This window comes from Octopus bimaculoides, chromosome 3 (assembly GCF_046866305.1).
Source record: "Octopus bimaculoides isolate indiv1 chromosome 3, ASM4686630v1, whole genome shotgun sequence".
In the NCBI taxonomy this organism is placed as follows: domain Eukaryota; kingdom Metazoa; phylum Mollusca; class Cephalopoda; order Octopoda; family Octopodidae; genus Octopus; species Octopus bimaculoides.
The window spans coordinates 11,185,738-11,209,952 of NC_142930.1; the positions used below are offsets into that span (position 1 = coordinate 11,185,738).

General features: G+C 35.7%; 1 protein-coding gene across 1 annotated transcript in view; it reads left to right on the forward strand.

Annotated features, from left to right (window-relative positions):
* Positions 1-22,741, forward strand: part of LOC149136453 (uncharacterized) — a 36,807-nt gene extending 14,066 nt beyond the window's left edge. The window contains exons 3-9 of the mRNA XM_089348576.1: positions 4,248-4,271; positions 5,208-5,774; positions 6,539-6,649; positions 11,394-11,429; positions 15,447-15,680; positions 19,789-20,004; positions 22,446-22,741. Of these exons, the coding sequence (XP_089204702.1) occupies positions 4,248-4,271; positions 5,208-5,774; positions 6,539-6,649; positions 11,394-11,429; positions 15,447-15,680; positions 19,789-20,004; positions 22,446-22,531 (1,274 nt within the window). The 3' untranslated portion in view covers positions 22,532-22,741. The remainder of the gene's footprint in view (positions 1-4,247; positions 4,272-5,207; positions 5,775-6,538; positions 6,650-11,393; positions 11,430-15,446; positions 15,681-19,788; positions 20,005-22,445) is intronic.
* The last annotated feature ends 1,474 nt before the right edge of the window (positions 22,742-24,215 follow it).

Here is a 24,215-nt window from a genome sequence, read left to right on the forward strand (position 1 = left end):
TGTGTGTGTGTGTGTGTGTGTGTGTGTGTGTGTGTGCGTGTGTGTGTGTGTGTGTGTGTATTGGCTTCGCTTCGCTGACGAAGATTAGGAAGGCTGTTGTCCATGATGTCTGCACACTCGTTGGTGGCTGATAAGGCCGATGTTGGATCGACATATCCAATTGCAAGAATGATAGAGGTATGGTTGTCCGGGATCTCATGATGCAGCAGCATAATTCTTTTGCCTTTAATGTTTGTCTTCAAGAGAGGCACTGCGAGAGATCTCAAAGGAGGAAACAACATCGCTGATGGTATGCAACCAAGTAACACGGTCAGCTGTTTGAGTGGACCACTCACAATAATCAATGTCACAGACGCTAAGGGACTGTTAAAGTCTGTCATACCGGCCATGACGAAGGGAAATAGCCCTGAAACTCGAGTCGCCTTTATATATTTATATTTATATTTATATATTTATATATTTGATCCTTTATATTGAACACTCAATATTTCATCTACATTCAATACTTTCTTTCATGGTGCCATCCATTTTTATTTTATTTTATTTTATATTGTATATTGTATATCATATTATATATTGTATATTCCATATTCTATACCCCACATTAGTTCTGCAGGAATATAAATAAAACATAAAAAACAGACAGTGTTGGAACTCTTTTAAGCAAAATAATATATATATATATATATATATATATTTGTTTTGCAAGATTTTTTATGTGAAATCGTGTGTTGAAACAGATGTTGTTGTACTTGGGGATGGTCATATTGCCAGTTTAGCCAATAAAAACACACGCACTGTATATTTGGTGTTAATTTTTTTTTTTTTTTCAGCTTTATATTACATTAATCTTAATCTTAATCTTATTTCGGCCAGAGTTCTTTCGTCACACTTCTGTGACCTCATCAGTGGTCCTTTGTTTCCTTCTTTCTTATGTGTGTCTCACCTTGCTAACAAAATGGCTGATAGTTAGCAAGGTGAGACACACATAAGAAAGAAGGAAACAAAGTGAGACACACATAAGAAAGAAGGAAACAAAGGACCACTGATGAGGTCACAGAAGTGTGACGAAAGAACTCTGGCCGAAATAAGATTAAGATTAAGATTAATGTAATATAAAGCTGAAAAAAAAAAAAAAATTAACACCAAATATACAGTGCGTGTGTTTTTATTGGCTAAACTGGCAATATGACCATCCCCAAGTACAACAACATATATATATATATATATATATATATATATATATATATATATATATATATATATATATATATATATATATATATATATATATATATATATATATATATATATATATATATATATATATGTATATATATATATTTATATATTGTGGTTTTAGAGTCAGGATTTGACTGCTATTTTTTCAGCGTGGTGGTATCTCTTGATACCCTGTATTATAATTTATATATACATATATATATATATATACTTATATATATATATATATATATATATACGTATATATATATATATATACATATATATATATACATATATTTATACATATATATATATATATATATATATACTTATATATATATATATATATACTTATATATATATACGTATATATATATGTGTATATATATATACGCATATATGTATATATATATACGTATATATATATATATATATATATATATATATATATATATATATATATATATATATATATATATATATATATATATATATATATATATATATATATATATATATATATATGTATGTATATATATACATATTTATTTATTTTATTTATTTATTTATGTGTTTCAGCCAAGTGGCTGCGGTCATGCTGGTGCACCACCGTGATTTTCACGTTCCTTGCATGTCTCTCCTCCCCCACCTGACATGGTCCAAACAAGAGTTTTGATGGCACATCTGGTGTATAAGAGAATTTGACATAGCTGCCCTAAACTGCGTCTCACTACGAGCCATTGGTTCGTCTGGTATCGTGGAGAGGAAAGCGTCAAGTTTTGTCTAGAAGACCTCCGCATCCATGTCTTGCATGTCTCTCAAATGTTTTGGCAGGGCATTGAAGAGCTGAGGTCCTCTGAAACCGAGGCTGCTGCAGTATCTCGTTCTTATGTGAGATGCAGTGGACGGTACCTTTGGCACCATGCAGTGGCGACCCGTGCGGGCATTCCTGTAGTACTTGATGCCAAAGTTTGGCACCAGTCCTTCCAGTATTTTCCATATGTATATTATTACATATCTCTCCCGCCTGCGCTCCAGGGAGTAGAGACCTAGTACCTTCAGTCGCTCCCTGTAGTTCATCTGTTGGACTGTGGCGATCTTTTTTGTATAGTGCCGCTGAATTGCCTCGAGTTCTGCTGTCCGCTTAACACTGTGTGGTGACCACAACTGAGAGCAATAGTCTAGGCGGCTCAGAACAAATGTCTTCCATAGAGTCAACATGACTTTTTGATCCCTTGTACGGAATATCCTCAGTATCCACCCTGCCAGTTGTCTGCACTTTACTGTCAACTTGACAATGTGCATGTGAAATGATGCATCACTACACATGTTGATGCCCAGATCTCTTACTGTTTGTGGTTCTGGGATTGCAGTACCTCCAGGCCCTGTGTATGCCAGTTGGGAGGTACTTGTGGTCTTGTAGCGCAGTACTTGAAATTTTTTTGCATTGAACTGCATATTATTTTGCTCTGCCCACTCATATATTGCATTCTGCAGGCTTACAATATCATCAGGATTCTTTATTGCCTGAGATATCTTTGTGTCATCAGCATAGCTAGTGACAGTAGCTCTCCGAGTGACCGTGGGCATGTCCAGAAGGGCCACTATGAACAGTAGTGGCCCCAGAACAGTTCCTTGTGGAACACCGCTCAATATTTGTGTTTCCCTAGATAGTTCTCCATTGGCTGCAACTGTCTGACTTCTACCATTCAGGAAGTCATGCAGCCATTCTCCTAATTTACCAGCTATGCCAAGGTTTCGCAGCTTGTGACATATCAAGCCATGATCAACTTTGTCAAAGGCTTTTGCAAAGTCGAGATATATCACATCAACATTTGAATGGTCAAGTAGCTGCTTCAGGACCCAGTCATAATGCTGCAAGAGCTGCGTGAGGCAGCTTCTACCTGGACGGAAACCATGCTGGGTCTCATTCAGCAAGTCATTTTCTTCTAGGAACGCAATCAATCTCCTTCTGACAATTCGTTCCATGACTTTGCTAATATGTGAGGTCAGAGAGATGGGCCTGTAGTTCCCAGCCTCTGCTCTGCTTCCACCTTTATGGATAGGACATATGGTGCCTTCCTTCAGCTTTTTGGGAAGTTTACCATTTGCAAGGAAACTCTGGAAGAGTATCTGGAGTGGTCCTGCTAATTCTTGTTTACACGACTTTAAGAGGACAGCTGGGAAACCATCGGGGCCAGTTGCCGAATTTGAGCTCATTTCATTTATGGCAGCTATCACATCTTCCTCTTCAATGTCGATGTAGGTAATGGATGCAGTCTTTTTCTGCTGAGTGTTATTGTCAAAGAAATCAGCTGGGTTCTTTATCTGCATGTGACTCAGAGGAGAAGTGAAGACACTCTTGAATTGTGTACTGAGCACTTCACTTATCCATGTGGGATCTGCAGTCAGTGAGCCATTAGGCAGGAATAGGGGTCCTATCTTATACTGTACCGTAGCAGTCTCTTTTGCAAATCTATAGAAAGCCTTGGGGTTTGTTTTTATGCTTTCTACTGCTCTCTTCTCCTTCTCTGCTCTCTCCTTTTCATGGGAGAGTTTAATTTTGTTTTCTATTTCTAACAGTGTTAGTTTTAATTTAGCCCTTTTCCTATCCTCCAGTTCTCTATTTAACTGGTTTGAGACCTTTGTTCTGTGTCTCATAAGGATTTTCCTGTCTCTAGGAATTCTATTGGCATGTTTGCTGGTCTTGCTATATGGCACGTATTTGGTGCATATGTCTTGTATGGTTGACATAAAATGATTTAGTTTGAGGTCATTGTCTTGTATAGAAAAATGGCAAAAAAATTCTACATTTTACACTCAATTTGTTTGTTAGTTTTCATCTTACTGCACTATTTACCGGGCAGCGCTGGGTAGCATGCCTTGTGTTTTATTATTTTAAATTGCAGTAAATCCACATGAATTACATTCAATTGTCCAAAGAAAATTTTTTATTTTTTGTCTGTTTCTGGTATATAAAATATTTTGGACTAATTTACTTTTACTTTCATTTTCCACTTCAGCACCAGTGAAGCCTCCACTTTCAAGTAAGTAGCGTTTTACATGCACAGTCGTCTGTTTATCTGTCAAATTACTTATCGTTTGTTTATCACTATATCTGTATCTAAGCTTATTTTGTACTTCACATCGATAAATTACAAATTGCTAATTTAAAATTCAATGTACTACAGCAGTTGCTGCTACTACGACTACTACCACTACTACTACTACTACTACTACTACTACTACTACTACTACTACTACTACTACTAATACTACTACTACTGCTGCTGCTGCTGCTGCTACTACTACTACTACTACTACTACTACTACTACTACTACTACTACTACTACCACTACTTCTACTAGTGCTGCTGCTGCTGCTAATGGTTTTAAATTTTGGCACAACGGCAGCAGTTTTGATGGAGGGATCAAGTCGATTAAGTCAACCCCAGTACTCAACTGGTGCTTATTTTATCGACCCGAAATGATGAAAGGCAAAGTCATTTTAGCGGAATTTGAACTCGGAATGTAAAGACGGTCGAATAAAAGAATTGCTTCTAACAAAGGCACAATGCCTGAAATATGTTGGAGGGGAATAGTTGCTTAATACATGACTAGTACTTTATCTGATCGAATCTAGGAGGTTGAAAGACAAGGTATACCTCGGTAAGATTTCAACGTAGAAGATAATGGACGTCTCAGTGAAATAGATACGTTTATGGGTCTCTGGCTTCATATTCTGCAATTTCTTTTATGTAGTATTTAAATGTTCTACTGATTACAAATAGAACGAAATACAGAGTTGAAATTGTAATAAAATTATAATTACAATAATAGTAGCAGTCATAATAATTGTGTAGATAATACAAAGAAGTATATTACAAAAATATAAAACAGCACATATCAAAATAGAAAATTTGAAATACATAAATAACAGCCTCACACGTCTTACTTTCTTTTTTAAATTGTCTCTGTTTTAGCCTGTGGAAATGCCGTTGCTGATGTCATGTTCGTGTTGGATGAATCTGGAAGTGTTCAAATCGAAAACTATAAAAAAATGAAGAATTTTATAAGCCGCATAGTGAAATCCTTTACAATTGGCCCAAAACATATTCGTGTCGGGGCTATTTCATTCTCGTCGTCTACAAGACCACAGTTTAATTTGAATCGTTATACTCACAAGAATTCAGTACTAGGAGGCATTGACGATATACCATATCGTGAAGGTAGTACTGCCACACACTTGGCTCTTGATTATCTGAGAACTAACTCATTTACACAAGCGGCAGGGGATAGAGGAGATGCCCCAAATATTGCAATTATTCTAACAGATGGCAAATCCAACTTAAAATCGGCAACAGTTGCGGCGGCAAGAAAATTACGAAACGCGAACGTAATTGTTTTTGCTATCGGAATCGGTTCAAACCTTAACAAAGCTGAATTGAAAGAAATTGCTAATTCACCATCAGATAAATACATGTTTACAGTGAGCAACTTTGATGCCCTAAAATTTATAGAAAAGGAATTAATAAAAAAAACTTGTGAGGGTATGTATGAAATTATTTATCACTAAATTGTTCATCTACTGAAATATTCTGTTATTAGTATTTTAGTAGATTTATAGCAATGTTATATTGTGCCGTATGAAAATCTCTTAAATATCGTCTATCAGAAATGTTTTATTGCTAGGGAATTATAATGGTATACACACATGAAATATATAATTTCTATCGAGAAATATCTTTATACTCAGTAATGAAGTGATGTGTGTTTATTGTAGCCAAACAGTGATACTTTTAAACACGAAATCAAATAAATATTCCTTTCTTTTATAAACACAAGGCCTGAAATTTCGGGAGAGGAGGGCCAGTCGATAAGATCGACCTCAGTATGCAATTGGTACTTAATTTATCGAGCCCAAAAGGATAAAAGACAAAGTCGACCTCAGTGGAATTTAAACTCAGAACATAGCGACGGGCGAAATACCGCCAAGCATTTCGCCCAGCGTTCTAGCGATTCTGCTAGCTCGTTGTCAGCAATAAATCTCTCTGCTTATATTAGGGTCTTCGGAAAAATATTTAGTAGTAGTAGTAGTAGTAGTAGTACTACTACTACTACTACTACTACTACTACTACTACTACTACTACTACTACTGCGCTACATATATATGCAGAAAGCTTTGTCGATAAGACATTACTTTCTATATTAACGTATTCGTCGACTTCCGTGACTCTCTAGAATTGTAGACATTTTCACTTTTGAGCAGTCATACTTGAAACATTGTTTGATTTTTGATATATTGACTTCTAGTTGATCCGTGTATCGCGAAACCATGCAACAATGGAGGAGCGTGTAACAGTAATGGCAATGCATACAAGTGTACGTGCAAAGCTGGATATTCCGGGACAAATTGTGATAAAGGTAAGAAATTATTACAAATTTCTGGATTGATATGTATTTCATTTATCTATGAAATAATAGATACTTCTTAAATGATTCTGCTATTGTTAAAGTCGTTGCCATTTTAAAACGGCAACCACTTAAATAATAGCGGAATCACTATTCCACTACCACTATACGTTCAAAGCAGTGAATCACCATCCCACTACCACTACACATTTAAGATAGTTTGCCAACGGTCCTTAAGTAACAAAACACTTTGATAAACTTAGTGGCGACTACAAACTTCAGACCACGACAGAGAGGATGCTCTTGAAGCCGAGAATTTGAACTTACGGAGACAATATTTACATATCGCCTGAGGAAACACAGCTAGATCTCAGAATGCAGAGAAACGGTTGCGTAATCAAGAAGCTTCACGCCTGGAGGACTACGTTGTGTACAAACAATTGTAGTGATTGAAAGTAAATGTCCGCCATGATTGATCGCTAAATCCAGAAGTTTTTATATTCTTTCTCTGTTTATTTCTTCATAATCCTTTCTGTTGAAAAGCCGAGGTTCGAAACGTAAAAGACTCTGTGACTTTCTCGAACGTGAAACTAATACACACGCTTAGTGTTCGCACACCTGTCTTCGTGTTTTGTTTTTCTGTAAATTCCAGCTATATATATATATATATATATATATATATATATATATATATATTTAAAATTATAATACAGGGTATCAAGAGATACCACCACGCTGAAAAAATAGCAGTCAAATCCTGACTCTAAAACCACAATAAATGTCCGCATGGCACGATTAGCGAAGACGAAGACCAAATAAACCAGTAAAAATAAAGATAATTCCAAATCCTGGATTTCTGGCTTTGCATAAATAATAATGCTCTGCCTTCATCAGTGGAATATACTCCAGTACATAAATACAAATACATGTATATAAACAGTATACTTACATATACGGACGTATACATACATATATATGCACGTATGCACACGACTAGCTTAAATAGCCCGCCTAAACAACCTTTCGTGTGATCCGGACAGAATATCAGCGCAGTAAATACACTGATAAAATTATATTTATATAAATAAGGATAAGATCGATATTTAAAATATTGATCTTATCAAGTGGTCAGCATGGGAATAAAAACCATCAAAGGTAATAATTATTTAAAATTATAATACAGGGTATCAAGAGATATTGTGGTTTTAGAGTCAGGATTTGACTGCTATTTTTCCAGCGTGGTGGTATCTCTTGATACCCTGTATTATAATTTTAAATAATTATTACCTTTGATGGTTTTTATTCCCATGCTGACCACTTGATAAGATCAATATTTTAAATATCGATCTTATCCTTATTTATATATATATATATATATATATATATATATATATATATATATATATATATATATATATATATATACATACATACATACATACATACTCACACATACACATGTATATTTGAAAGTATGAGTATAGACGGCCCTTTTGAGTGAGTTCAAGTAGCCATTTTCAGGCTACTTGAAAGCTTGAAACTCATATGAGAGTAACTAACTGTAAACACTATTATTAAGATTAGAATAAAAATTCTCCCCTCAAAAAAAGCCATCTCTACTCATTCTTTCAAATATATATAATACTGCCCCAAGAACTTTCTCTTTATTATTCTACTAGATATATATATATATTTATAGAATATGTGGAGTTTAGTTCACTGGTGTTCTAAACGAATATGTACAGTGAGTAAGTGCTGTAATTGGTCATTCGCTAGGTTCGAAGTTCACAGCTGAGGCTTGAACTAGGGAACCAGGTATATATTCGAGGAAAAGGACAACAAAAACCAAGGCTGGACGAGCATCTCAAGTCATTTATAATAATAATTAGAGTAAGGTCAATTTTAATTCTTACAGCTGTTTCTGGGATATCCCAAGTGACAGGCTAGCATGTCCTTACACTGGGTATTCCGCCACCAAGGTGAGTATTATGAAAGTTCTAGACAGGGATATTCACAGATTATATGGAATAAAATAGAATAAAGATTAAAAGTAGTCAGAAGTATACAAACAGGAGAATAAAGTTTGCTGTTAATCTTTTTCCGGAGGGTATGGAGGCTAGTCCGTACTTCCGTGAAAGTGTAGGTCTTTAAGTATAATCCCTAGTAAATCCCAACCGTATTTTGTCAGTATTTTGAATGATGCATTCATGTTCAAATAATTAGCTAGCGTGGGTGTATGGAGTGCGAAAGACAGACATCAAGATAGACAGAAGCGGGTTGTGAGTGAGGGGATAGAAGAGAGAGGATAAAGCGAGAAAAGAAGGAGAAAGAGAGAGAAAAAAGGAGAGAGAAAAGAGAGAAAAAGACGGGAATGGGTCAGGTTCGGGAAAGAATAAGGTGCTTGCAGGTGTTAATTTCGGGGACAGCGATAGATTTAGGATCCGGGGGTACCGGGTGGGAGAATTGTGTATTAGGTCTTCTACTGCTTTGAAATTCAGGGTGAGCGTTGGACGGTGAAAATATGAGGTATATTCTTTTTTATCGGTGGTGGTGGGTGTGGTGGATGTGTTCTTGATTCCGGGTTTAATAGAGAGGGTTGTTCCAGATAAGGATATACTCGATCGAATTTTTATAACCTGCGCGTTGTAGGGCGCAGTTACAATATTCAGCGCATTGTTCGAATATTTTCTTACTGGTGGACAGTGATGAAATCCGGGTAATTTTAGGCAGCTTCCATAGTATCAAGTCAAGCGTTGGAAAAGCGTTTACGTAAAACCCCGTGTGTTCAAAAACTGATGTTTACGATGTTTTTCCTGCTTTTACCCATCTCTTTCTGCTCTTAAAACTACGAAATTTGTTCTTTACCATTTTTTCCACTTTAAATGCTTATTGAAAGCGTAAAGATACAAAATATATGTTGTTTACCTGTTCTTTGGTCATTTTTCACTTATTAAATGCTTAAAGCACATGCTATCGTCGCAATGTTGAAATTATTGATATGTCATCTTACGATTGCAATTGATAAAAATATCAATGTGTAGCTAGTAGATAAAGATTAAAGTTCTTGGCAAATTACATCATCAATTGAGGCTATTTTCAATCCAAAATACTTTTTGAAAGCAAGTATGAATAATTTGCATGTTATGCTTAAGAAGTTACTTTTACCTTTGTATTAACGTTCTTTTAGTCAGACGCAAAAAATTACGAGTGCTATAACTGATGTATAATATTCTAACCAATCTATCTTTAATGCATATTAACCCACACTCCTCATTTAAGGACAGTTGTATTTAGTTTATTTACTGCAATAAAGGCTAACTGGATGCTTTCGTATGTTTGTTATCCCTATTTATATAACTATCTTCAAAATTTCGACAGTGTTAACCTGGGTTAAAATGGGTTAAGATGTATGCTCACGAATATGTTTAGCGTAAAAATGTAAACTTTTAATAGCTAGCTCAACCAGACTGTTTAAATTTATGGCTAGGTGACACTATTAACATGAGTCCAACAGTCGATCATTCACCTTAAGTTGTACCTATCATTACATCAAACGTTCATATATGACACTACAACTGCTAGGCCTCAATAAGGTTAACAATAATAATTTTCTGACAGTTTTCTTTTCCCATGATACATTATTTTCTTTTGTAAATCAATAAAAGCGCTTTCCTCAACTGTGCAGAGATCAAGTCACTATGAAATATATTCTCCCTTCCTCTATTTACTATATATTTACTGGCGAAAGATTCGAAGAGCAAAAAGTGAGTATAGCAGCAATATGAATGCATTTAGAAATTCCTTATACTATTTATGATACCACTGGTACTCACGAAAATCTGTTTCGTGCCCTTTCATAGTACCTAATGAATTTTTGTTCTTTTTTCAGAGACGCTGAAACCATTATCATCTTATCTTATTTTATGAAAGTTAAAGGTCTATATTACCAGTCGTTTTATAACATGTCATTTCAAATTAACAGCTGTTCTGGTATGCAATACTTTCACGTGCTCCAGATCATGAATTATTAACAATGCAAATTAAAATGTTCAGGGAAGTTCTTCAGTTTCATAACTTCCTGCACAATACAACTATAATGTGTTCTTATAAAGTATATCCTTTTCAAAGAAATGAAATAGTTCAATTGGAAGTGATATACTAATGATTCAAACCCGTTGTTGAAGTAATTTTGTATATTAAGGTAGCAAACCTCAACCTAATTTATCATCAACTTAATGCCATAGAATGCACATTAATTTTACAACTGATTGGTAACACTCTTACAAACTAAGGTGAGGTGGTTGTGACTTAGACTGCAGAGTAGATGTTAACTTGGTTTTTCTAAGAGTTTCAAATACCAGCACTATCAGGTACTGTAAGGTTTACGTAAAAAATAGTATATAATTTTAATAATATTAAGTGATAATAGTTTAGTCGTTAGAGGCCATGAAATGGCAGTCTATATGTTGATGTTTTTATCTTTATCGTCAACAGTTTCATACTATCTAGCGAATACATTATATGATTTAGTTCATTTAGATGTAAAATGATACCTTCAAGTTGTGTTGGTTGTTACATGAGCTTGAGTAAAGGTATTAAACGTGCTTTTCCAGAGGTCACCTAAAATGTTAAATTTATCGAAGATCTTGTTAATAGAAAATCATACTGAAGTTCCAAAGCCAGGATTTTGCATATTTTCGTATAAATATATTTTAATGTAATATAAGAATCATTTGTATTTTCTTTTATCATTTAGTCTCACCTATCAGCGAACCAGCTTTCTTAAAACCAGGTAAGTTTTCACCATATGAATCTCTGGTGTTTTCCTTTTTTCCCATTTTAATATTTAAAACAATAGTATGTTAAACAAGAGGATGTAAAACATATCTTTTGATAATAATGCTCATGGAAAACATCAAATGAAAAAAAACAAATATGACTTGGATTTCGGGTGGCGAGGTTTAAACAATATCTTATCCACCTACTGAATTCGTCAAACGGAATTATTATACTTACAGCACTTCGCGTAGCGGAGAAACATTGTTTTCACATTCAAAAAGCACGTACTTGCACACGCACCCTACATTCACGTACATTTATATATATTATACGTACACATGCATACACGAATACACATATATGCATTCGTATATATATTATATATATATATACGTACATACTTTATATATACATACACATGGACACACACGCATGCATATAGTTTACTTTTCTGTTAAGGTAAGATCAACAAAAAAGACTCCATCCTGTGTAAGATAAACACTGTTTAATACATATAAAATATAATTATATGCTTCACTTAATTTCATGCACTGGAGATGTTGTATAGGCAGGTTTTAATAGCGCCTAGTGTTTCAAAGCAATCTATGGGCTCTGAGCTATGATCTATATAAGTTACAAATCAGGACGACTGAACAAGAGAAATCGAAAGGAAAAAAACGAGGGAATGATGGTCCAAAAATTGGAAGGGTGAAAAAAACAAAAGAAGAAAAGAAAAAAGAAGCGAATTAAAGTTATGTCTTCTTTGTCCGAGAAGCAATAAAGTTAGTTGGTGTATAATCAATAGAAGGGGTTCAAAGTCTGTGATACAGCTGCTCAATCCCAAGACGGGGTCGAGTGTTCTCCAATTCGTCAAAAGAAATTTGGTTATATGTTTGCATTTGCTGAAAATTTCTCATCTGGAATTCACAGTGCGGTGGAATTCTAAGATTTAAAAGGGATATGCGATCATTTAGTTACGCATGACTTGCATTTTTTAGATCCAGTAACATGTGGTATGGATTTTTATACGATTTTCTAACTTTTGTTCATACTCCAAATCAGAAGTAGATTAAATTTTGTGCAAGCCTTGGAAGCCCTTGGATTTTCGAGATGATACACGAGTAAGGCTTTTAATTTCACGTCACTAGCGGCATTTCCTCCCAGAAGAAATGTCAGACGATTTTTAGAAGCTTTAAATGCTTGTGTTGATTTTTTTTCTCGAGAAATAGAAGTTCTAGTAGATATGCGCTTCCAGAAAAGTGTAGTTTCATCAGTATTGTATATTTTCTCTGGTGTGTAGCCCTTCAACAACCAATTTCTCAGCTGCTCAGGATAACTAGTAGCAACCTCTGTATTAGCACTCTCAGTTTCACCAGTCATTTTTATGTCGTGCAAATTCATGCACTTCTTGCACCTTTCTAACACGCTTTGCCAGCCCAAAAGAGTTCTTCATAAGAAATTTCAAATTCATTTCTTTTTTGAAAATCGTCATATAAAGTTTTGGCGCTTTTTAAAATTACTATCGTGTTTATCGACACGTTACTCCGATTCTGATCTTTGATCTATACACCAGATAGACGTTTTATTTTAGGCATTACATTGGAGGTATGGAAAAATAGGGTCTGGGCAATTAACTGAGTAGTTTTTTGAGCATTTAACATAATTTTCTCTCTTGTCACGCATCGTTCCCACTGTAGACGTTGCGAGATTTAATGTTTTGGCTCTATAACTTAGTTCTCCCTTATCAAGACTTTTTAAAATATCAAGTTTAATATCCAGTATAATCCCTTTACAGTTCCTTTTCGCACTATTACCTTCTTGATAGCTTCTTTGCTGACATCTTAAAATGAAGGTAAATCTAACAGCACCGGCGATTAATTATCCACAACAAATATGCAGTAAAAACAATTGGCCCAGGAAAGAAAAGCGGAAAATTGTGAGAGCGGAAAATTGTGAGAGCGGAAAATTGTGAGAGCGGAAAATTGTGAGAACGGAAAATTCAGAGAGTGGAAAATTCAGAGAGTGGAAAATTGTCTTGTCCTATGGATGCAATAATGCAAATGAGATGAAAAGTTGAAGGACTGAAAAAGAGAAAGTATTATATAGATGCAGTTAGGTGAAGGGTCACCAAATTTTACAGGCAATTCGCTCCTTGCGCTTTTGATTTAAAACACACATACACACACACACACACACACACACACACACACACACACACACACACACACAAAGACACACACACACACACAATACACACACACACACACACACACGAAAACTCATACGTACACACTCATACACACACACACGGTCATGTACATGTATGTGTTGGCGTACATGCTGATATCTGTTGCAGCCTGTTGGATTTGAAAGTTGGTTGGTTGATAATGGTGGTAATGTGGGTTGCACTGGTTTAGATGTTAGAGATGGTGGGCGATTATTGTTGGTTGTGTGCTAGCCATATTGTTCCTGCTAACTGCAATGTTGTGGCTGTTTAGCCTCAAGCCAATCCTCATAGACTTAAGATCTAAGACATTTCATTCAACTTTTAAAATACACTGGGTTACCACATTATATATTTTTATTTGAAATAGATTTGCTTACCTTCTTCATACAGTATCTTAATGTTACTGTTAATAGTTGTGTTGGTGTTGATGATAGAAACCCACGCATACATACAGGCATGCATACATACATACATACATACATACATACATACATACATACATACAACGTATATACATACATGTATGCATGCATACATATACATTCATATATATATATATATATATATATATATATATATATATATATATATATATATATACTCACATTATGTTCACTATATAACATGTGTGCATGTATGTATGTAATGTGATGATAATTTTTCAAATTGTTAACTATATTTTTGATCTTAATTACAACACAAAAGCCTATTGAGAGGAAATTGTAGTTTTAAATTGTTCACAATTAAAAATTACACAATCCGAGTTTCGTAAGAGCGAAATTGCATAAGGTATCCAAAACTTAATGATCGTACTTTACAATTTCCATAAGCTCGAAATCTCTTAATCTGAGATAACCGTAACGCAGGGGGTTCATGCATATATATTGATACATACGCTCATTCCATGGTCTAATTCCATGGCCATATATGCACGTACGAATCGCCAAACATTGATATATATATATATAAATATATATAAATGCATATATATTTGAAGAAAAGCAACAAAAATTCAATAGGTTATAGCAGTACGTACGTTTCGTACAAACCTCCTTTATTCATGTAGTGAGAACACTACATAAAATGTACAATGAATATGTACTCCTCAGCTGCATAATGGAATTTCATTTTAGAAAGTCATTTTGTAGATGTGTGCAAAAAACAAGAGTAATAGAAGAAAACATACCATCTTGACTATGCTGCTGTTCAACAGTCTAGTGAATCAAACAAGAATTTAATTTCTATATAATCTAATTGGAGGGGTAGTAGTAATTTCAAATTTAGAAAAAGGTAGATTAAGTAGTGATGGGCAGTAGGTTAGAGGTAAATCAAGCATGAGGAAAAAAGAAAAAGAAAATGGAAGGACAATACCCTAAGGAGTGGTTAGAGAAAATTTAAGGTAAGGGAATTAAGGTCAAGGTATTAAAGAAATATATCTATTCTACAGTATATTTAGAATAATACAACGAAACACTAAAGTACTAAGTTTAAAACCATAGGGAACATTAATAATTAAATTAGAACAAGATAAACATTTATAGTTAAAATAAGATATACATTAATGTGGGGTAGTAGAAGAGAGATATTATTTATCAAATTTTATTCACCAAATCTCTTGATTTTGGTTTTGGTTTTTACCCTACCAAATTCTTGATTAAATCTATATTATTATTCTAAATGTTTATATATTTACACACACACATTCTCACACACACACACACACACACACACACACACACACACACACACACACACACACACACACACACGTATTGATCTATATATCTGAACTTTTTCTTCCAGTAATGCACATGTTTGTCCGTGTGTCGGTGGCTTATATAAATGGAACTTTTCTGGAAGAGCACAATTATGAACATGTGGAAGCATGTGCACACAAATGTATCAATAATACTAAATGCAAATCATTTAACTTCGATGATCTCATAAAACAATGTCATTTATATGATATCACTTCTGCTTCCGGTATCACTTTGACACCTAGTGAATGTCCGTACAAGGAGTACTACCAACTAATCGGTAAGTAGCAATTGACATTGTTATTGTATTCATAAGAGCATAAGATATAAAAACAAGACAAACACAGAGAATTGTAAGCGCAGTTTTGAAGTAGTGGTGAATGTATATATATATATATATATATATATATATATATATATATATATATATATATATATACATATATATATAAACTTTCATAGGATCAACAGTTTCATAGGATCAGTAATTTCATAGGGTCAGCACAAGTGTCTGACGAATCAGGTTCTTGCGCCGACTCCACGAAACTTTAAGTTGCTTGGGGTTAAATCAGACGTTTTTTTAAAAAATAATAAAGATGATGATGATGATGATGATGATCCCAATAGATATAAACGTATCTGTCAAGACCTACCAAAAACTGAGCAAATATAAAGATCTTGAAATAGAAATTAGCAAAATGTGGAACCTGAAGACCAAAACAATACCTATTGTCATAGGTGCCCTGGGAATGACAGCGAAACGGGCTGATTACTACCTAGTTCAGATATCAGGAAACCCCAAAATGGCTGAAGTTCAAAAGATAGTGCTCATGGGAACTGCCCATATCCTACGTAAAATACTGTCTATGTGATCTCAAATTTTAAAACAAACGCATAATTTTCTTATGGTTTCTTAAACATTCTCTAGAACAACACTATGTACAAATCCAAATATATGGTACCTACATGAACTTCTAACTTGTTGTCTCTTGAGGTCTCTGGGTGAGACTTGGATCCAACTTGTACAAATGCAAAACAAAAGTCAAACATAAAATAATAATAATAATAATAATAATAATAATAATAATAATAATAATAATAATAATAATAATAATAATAATAATAAAGGGTGGCCATGGACATTTACAACTGGAATTAACAATGAAGATTGCCACAATTGGCCTAAATACCTACCTGAAAAACTCTGATGACTGGATGTTAAAACTTGTCTTAAAGCATAAAAGAAAGCATCTATACTCAGTAACAAAACAGGCAAAGGAACATCTAAGTGAATTCCAAATATAACAAATCTCAGAATTAGACATACTGGAAACAAGCACAGAAAAATCTAAGCGTATGAAAACCTGTGCTAAAACTACTACCTTAGATATTCTTACTGATAAATGTCAATTGAAACCTCTCAATTGCAAATGCCCAAAAGAGAGCTAATAATGCCGATGTTGAAAAAGCCCTTACCCATCATTGGTTAGTGTCTTCTGGTTTAAAGAAGAAAGGATGGGAGTGGTTTAATCAGTTTCCAGGACTGTATCGAAGCAGAAGAAAACAGCCAAAAGTGGTATACAAAAATTCCGTGGAGCCTCTGTTGAAACACACGAAGAAGGCGGGCGTCATCAAAACTGAAAATTGTGTAACTAAAACTAATTAAACAAGAAATAAACAAGAAACGAAAAAGCATGGAAGGAAAAAATGTACGCTCAGTTTGCAGATGTGAACGCCAAGACAGATACAGAAGACCAGTGGCTATGAATGAGAAGGAGTGACCTGAAGATAAGGACAGAAGCACTCATACACGCAGCTCAGGAATAAACCTTAAGGACCAATTATATGAAGTGCAGAACTGACAACACTACCGATAGCGACAAATGCAAAGTGTGTAGTGAGAGGGATGAAACGGTATGGCACATCGTTAACGAATGCCCGAGATTGGCACAACGCAAATACAAACGACCCCATGACAATGTGGCAAGAATGATCCATTAGGAGCTCTGTGGAAATAACGGCCTACAAAGAGCAAAGACGTGGTATGAGCAAACCCCAGAAGGAGTCACCGAAAATGAGAACTGCAAAATCTTGTTGGATGTAATAATCTAGTGCAATCACCTGTCCAGACATAGGAAACCGGACATCGTTGTGGTGAATAAAAAAGAAAGAACATGTATGATTATCGACATAGGATACCCCGGTGACAATAGGATCAATGTGAAAGAAGAAAAAAAAAACAATAATGACGATTTAAAGTGGGAAATACGAAGGTTGTGGTCAATGAAGAGAGCAGACGTGATACCAGTAATAATTGGTGCATTTGGAAGTATCAGCACTCAACTACCAACACGGCTGAAAAAGATCGGTGCAAGTGTAAAGGTAGAACACTTACAAAAATCTGCATTGCTTGGAACTGCAAGAATTCTTCGCAGGGTTCTTGAAGCATGACCAGTAAACAAGCGTCACCTTAGTCTGCGGGCTGTGAACAGCTGACACTTTCTAATCATACCTAGAAAAATAAGCTGAGATTTCATATAATAATCATCATCGTACATCTTAAGGAAAGTATTATCTGTGGGGGTCCTTGTGGTGACTTGACAAATGACTAAAAATCCGATGCATTTTTACCTACACTTTGTTACGAAGGATTGATGATAATAATAATAATAATAATAATAATAATAATAATAATAATAATAATAATAATAATAATAATAATAATGATAATGATAATAATAATAAGCACACAAACGCACATGTACAAACACATCACAGACATAAATAGAGTATGTAAAATAAATTGACCGATAGAACTGATGCCCGTATCAAATGACAATATCTGTCAGGTCATCCCATAAGTTCTGTCCGATTTTACCTTTTTGAAAATTGAATCAAATTTTATAGTATTTTAGAATGTCTAATGGAACTAAAAATTATTTTTATGCATTTGTGTACATTTAAACTAATTAAATATTATTTTACAAAATAATAAAATTAAAATTTCTTTGATTAAAACCCCTTCTAACATGGAAGTATTCAAAGAGCATTTAAGGCACATAATGCTTTATGAGTACAAAAAAGAAAACTCTGCAGCCAAAGCGACTCGAAACATACACTCAGTTTATGGGAAAGAATGCTTGAATGAAAGAACTTGCAGAAAATGGTTTGCAAAATTCAGAAGTGGAGATTTCAGCCTTGAAGACGAGGATCGAACAGGACGTCCAGTTGAGTTTGATGATAAGCTCCTTGAGGCATTACTTGAAGAAAATTCGCATTATCAGTTGAAGAATTGGCAATAAAGCTTAGTTCAAACCATACAACTGTTCATCGTTATCTTCAACGACTTGGAAAAGGTTCCTAAACTTGAAAAATGGGTGCCTCATAAATTGTCCGAAAGCAACCGCAAATCCCGAGTTGACATATGCTCTTCTCTCCATTCTCGCGAACTCATTTCACCCTTTTTGGGTAGACTTGTGACTGGTGACGAAAAATGGATCTTCTATCGAAACGTTAAACGTCGTAAACAGTGGCTTGGTAAAAGGGAAAAAGCTCAACCACAACCGAGAAGGGAACTTCATGGGGAAAAGGTTCTTCTCTCTATCTGGTTGGGATTGCACAGGAGTAATTCACTTTGAATTGTTATCGCCTAATGCAACAATCAACGCTCAAGTCTACTGTCAGCGATTAGAGCGTTTTAGCCAATCTTTGATGAAAAATAGACCCGCTTTAGTGAATCGAAAAGAAGTAATGTTTCATCAGGACAATGCATGACCCCACCCAGCAAAGATCACATCACAGAAGATCGAAGAACTTGGTTGGGAAAAAAATCCTCATCCGCCTTATTCTCTCGACCTTGCTCCTTCAGACTACCATTTGTTTCGTAGTTTACAGAATCATTTGGGGGACATAACTTTCGCAAGCCAGGAGGAGGTCGAAACTGACATTTCAGAGCTCTTCGCTTTGAAACCAAAAGAGTTTTACATTGAAGGGATTAAAAAGCTTGTAAATAGATGGAAGGAAGTCATAGATAATCAAGGAAAATACATTGATGATTAAATTTCAATTAAATATAATATTTAATCACTTGTTTTTTTTATTAAAAATTCGGAACTTATGGGGTGACCTGATAATTTTCTTTTAAGGCGGCGAGCCGGCAGAAATGTTAGCACGCCGCACGAAATGCTTAGTGGTATTTCGTCTGTCTTTACGTTCTGAGTTCAAATTCTGCCGAGGTCGACTTTACCATTCATCCTTTCGGGGTCGATAAATTAAGTACCAGTTGTGTACTGGGGTCGATCTAATCGACTGGCCCTCTCCCGCCAAAATCCGGACCTTGTGCCTTGTGTTGAAAAGAGAATCAATATTTATTTTTCTTTTATTTACAGACAGCAAACATGTTGTTATCAACGGTGCAACTATAATGACGTGTATTCATATTTCTGAGTTCAGCAACATTAAAACCGAAGCTGAATGTAACCAGAAGCGTATTCAAGGGAACTATACAGCAATGGAATACTCACAATTATTCACGAGCTGTGGTGTCACACACAATGCGGAAAAGACATACGGTTTGGCTGGTAACCGATTCTGGAAAGTTGAGCGTACGTATCTATTTCACTTCTTCCATCAAATCCTGTTGTCTCTGGTTCGTCTTCATACCACTTTTCTGTTATTCCGAAGCTACATCCTCGGCTAACATCCCAGTGTAATCTTTTGCCTGTACAGTCCTGCCTGCGTTATACTCTTTATGTGCCAGCTTACTGCACTCACTCAAAAGATTATTATTATTATTATTATTATTATTATTGTTCAGTAGTTTTATTTGTATAACGTGCTTTCACTTCACTACCGAGCGCAGCTCTGTGCGCCTTGGGTATGTGCTGTGGTTTGCTGTGGTGCTCTTATGTTTACTGTATTGAAAGTGTTTTGCGTAGAATGTGTGCAGTGCCCAGTAGTGCAATTTTCTGTATGTTATATATATTTGTAAGTCCTGGTGTTTTTGTTATGTATTTGTCTGAATATTTTTCTATCATACCTAATGCGCCTTCTATGATAGGAATTGTTTCTGCTTTTAGATTCCACATTCGAGTTACCTCTATTTCCAGGTCTTTGCATTTTGAAAGTTTTTCCATTTCTTTTAGAGAAACGTTGTTATCTGCTGGTATTGATAAATCAATTAGAAAGCATTTTTTTCTTCATGATCTTTGACAACTATATCTGACCTATTAACCTTAATTTCTCTGTCTGTGTGTATTGGCATATCCCAGAGTATGGCTGCTTTCTCGTTTTCTGTGACCTTATTATTATTATTATTGTTGTTGTTGTTGCTGTTGTTGTTGTTGCCTTTGCACAGCTTCTAACACTGGAGATGTACTATCGTGTCAGTTGTTCACTACCAGTGAACTAAGGTAACACCTCTTATTTTCCGAGCACCTTCCTCAGTATTCGAGCGGTCCCAGGCAGTGTTGTTTTCTGCAAGTGCTCCACCCTTATTGCAGCCCCTATTTGTTCCACGTAATTCTCGAGATTTTTGCTCACTGTTCCAGGGCTTCGACAATTATTGGCACTACTACTACTACTACCTTTTTCATCGACCACAACTGCATAACTTCTCAAGCTACCCTGTCATATTTCTCGACTTTTCTTTCTTCCTTATCGCATACCTTGTTGTCGGCTAGGCATGCTATGTCTATTATCCAGCATAGTTTGTTTTCTTCCTCAATTAAGACTATGTCCGGCTTTCTATTCTCAATCTCATGGTCGCACTGAATCATAAAATCCCACAGGATCTTTGCATTACTATTTTCGACAATGCCTTCAGGTTTGTGGTCATACCAATTTTTTGCTCTGTCAAGTCCATACTTGTTGCAAAGTGTGCAATGGACAAGCCTTGCTATATTGTCGTGGCGTCTCTTATATTCCTTCTGGGCTAGTGGCCTACATTGGCTGGTAATATGCCATATGGTTTCACCGTTTTGTCCACAGATTCTGCACTTACCACTTTCTGATGTGTTGTCTATTTATTACCATTATTAATATTATTATTAATTTCTTTTTACTTTTAATCTGCATGTTTGTTACAATCACTTGCCGAGACACACTCAGCGTCCTAGGGCGAGTGAAGGATAAGAGATGTTACAGTCTGACTGAAAGCTTGGGGAGGGGAAGTGACAGGGGCGGTAGCGAAATATCTTCATGTAATATAACACAGAAATTTAAAGGGATAGGGTTTTTCTAAGGATGCGGGCAGTACTTGTCAGCACAAACTTCTGGATTTCTCTGAGACATGGAGGAAAAGTTTTGTAACAGTTCTACTGGGCACTCTATTCCAATTTCCTTTACATTCGTCTTGATGTCTTCTGATACTGTTCCCAAGAACCCAACAATAATTGGCACTATCTTCACATCCTTCCTTTTCCATAGCCGGGCAATTCCGTACTTAAGAGGGTTATATCTATCAATCTTTTTGTTTTTCTTCTTGACTATTCGTGGGTCAAAGGGGCATGCAACGTCAGCTATATAGCATATGTGGTGCACCTTGTCCACCACTACTAGGTCAGGTATGTTATGCTCTAGCACCCGATCTATTTGGGTTGGGAAACTATCATTATTATTATAAATACAAATAGAGGTTGTTACATCCGTAAAGGACAAATGACTGGTATAAGCACTGTTGAATAAGACCTATAAATATATTCTGTATTACAAGGTAACTCTGAAATAAGACATCATAATAACGCACCTATGTTAACTGAAACACCTGCTAAGGACACATCATCAGTTATAGTGGCTTCATAAGTAGCGTCACCGCGTGCATTTTAGGGGAACATTAGTCACTGATAAAATCCTACCTCAGGGTTCAGTACAGCCTGGCTAGTTATTCTTTTTCTGTCTATGAAAACACTGAATATAAAGACAAGCAGTTTGCATCCATCTACGTATAGAATGTTAGCTAAGATCTAAAGATTATTCTGTAGTACAGTCTAATCTGTGCACTGTTAACACTCCAGTGATATAAATATTTACTTTTGTTTTTTTGCAGTAATGCTGGATCAACTTCCGAAAATGAGTGAGCCGTTTTCTCCGACACCTGAACCCCTCTATTACGATTATTATTTCGACTCATAATAATATTTCAATACATACACTCACACATGCGCATACATAATATATGGGTGTGTATATAAAACACACACACACACACACACACACACACACACACACACACACACACACACACACACACACACACACACACACACACACACACACACACACACACACACACACACACACACACACAATAACGTTCTTAAATAAAATATATTAGCATGCAAACTTTGGCTTTAAACTTATTCTTAATGCTTTTGTTTGGGTATGGTCGTCTGTGACAGAGCAGGCTTGGTCAAAACCATATCTTGAATGTGTTCTTTATGAAATTTAATCTGTGTTTTGATGTATGCATGTCTGTCAAATTGTTGTTATCGCGTGTGGGACGAAACCGACTATCGGTCTAATCCATCGGGAGGATCGTCCCACCGCCCACCTTTAACAAAGTAAAGAAGGTGGTGTTCCTCTGTAGAATGGCTACGGCAAAAAAGGTTGTGAGGTGGACGAGACTGAAAGGATTGAAGAAAGACACCTTCCCCTTCGGTTATCCCTCATCACCTTTTTAAAGTTCTCTTTGGAAAGGAAAGTGAGAGTGGAGAGGGAAGTGCTATCTCCCAGTATGTGAAGAGACTGGTGAATATGGCAAAAATGATTAAGGTGAATGGTCCTACTCTAAGGATCCGCCTGAAGATTGGAGAACAATTGATGGGCGAGGGCTTGTGCCTTTACTAATCCAAGTAATCTTGGATCTATGGAACTACTTGATCTGTCCGAGTTGGAGTTTCTCTTGTATCAGGAGGATTGCATCATTCATGTTACCACATACTTTGTCTACGATGTGTACTTTTATCTCATTTCACCATCTTTTACATTTTTTTCTCCTCATCTTTTAGGTAAAACCTCCACGCAAATTGTAGACTATCGCCCTCATCTATGCCCCCGTGGCTAATAAAATCATCATCATCATCATTTATGGCCACCAGCTTGGCAAGCTACGCTCGACCTCGCTCGGTGGATTTTATAAGCAAAATCACCAGTAGATTTTGTGTACACTTCTCGAATTTGTATCATTATGGACAAGTTAATTGTTGTCGACTAGAGAGTTTCTTTTCGTGTTTTGCCTCCAGTCTTTGAAGATATCTCGATTTAATCTTGTTTGCATTGCAAATTTTTTGGGTTTTCTTTTTATTTACGGAGAAAACCTCTCTGGATGCGATGACGCTCGTATGTGATAGAGGATGAGTGAGAAACGTCACTAGATCCTAATGAGAGAGGGTACGAATGCGATGCGCTATGTCGGCCCGTTTGAGAAAACCATGAGAAGTCCGTTGTTAACAGGAATGAAGTTGAAATTGTTGACAAAGCAGACTATTTTAAGAAATACATCTTGAAAAGTCATTCTGTCAACAACAACTCCAGCAACAATAATAACACTCTTTTTTAAGTATAAGAAACGAATAAAAGGGGTAGAGACAAAGAGCAACACTGACGATAAGCAAAATGTAAAGACTCCAAAGTCTTTTGTATGTGATTTCACAGACGATCGAAGACTTTGTTCGACTTAGAAAAGCAACTACACCAGTAACAGCAGCAACAACTACAACAGCAGCCACAGCAGCAGCTGCAGCAGTAACAACAACAACAACAACAACAACAACAATCACGACGAAAGAGATGACAAAGAAGCCAGCACAGCGGTTCC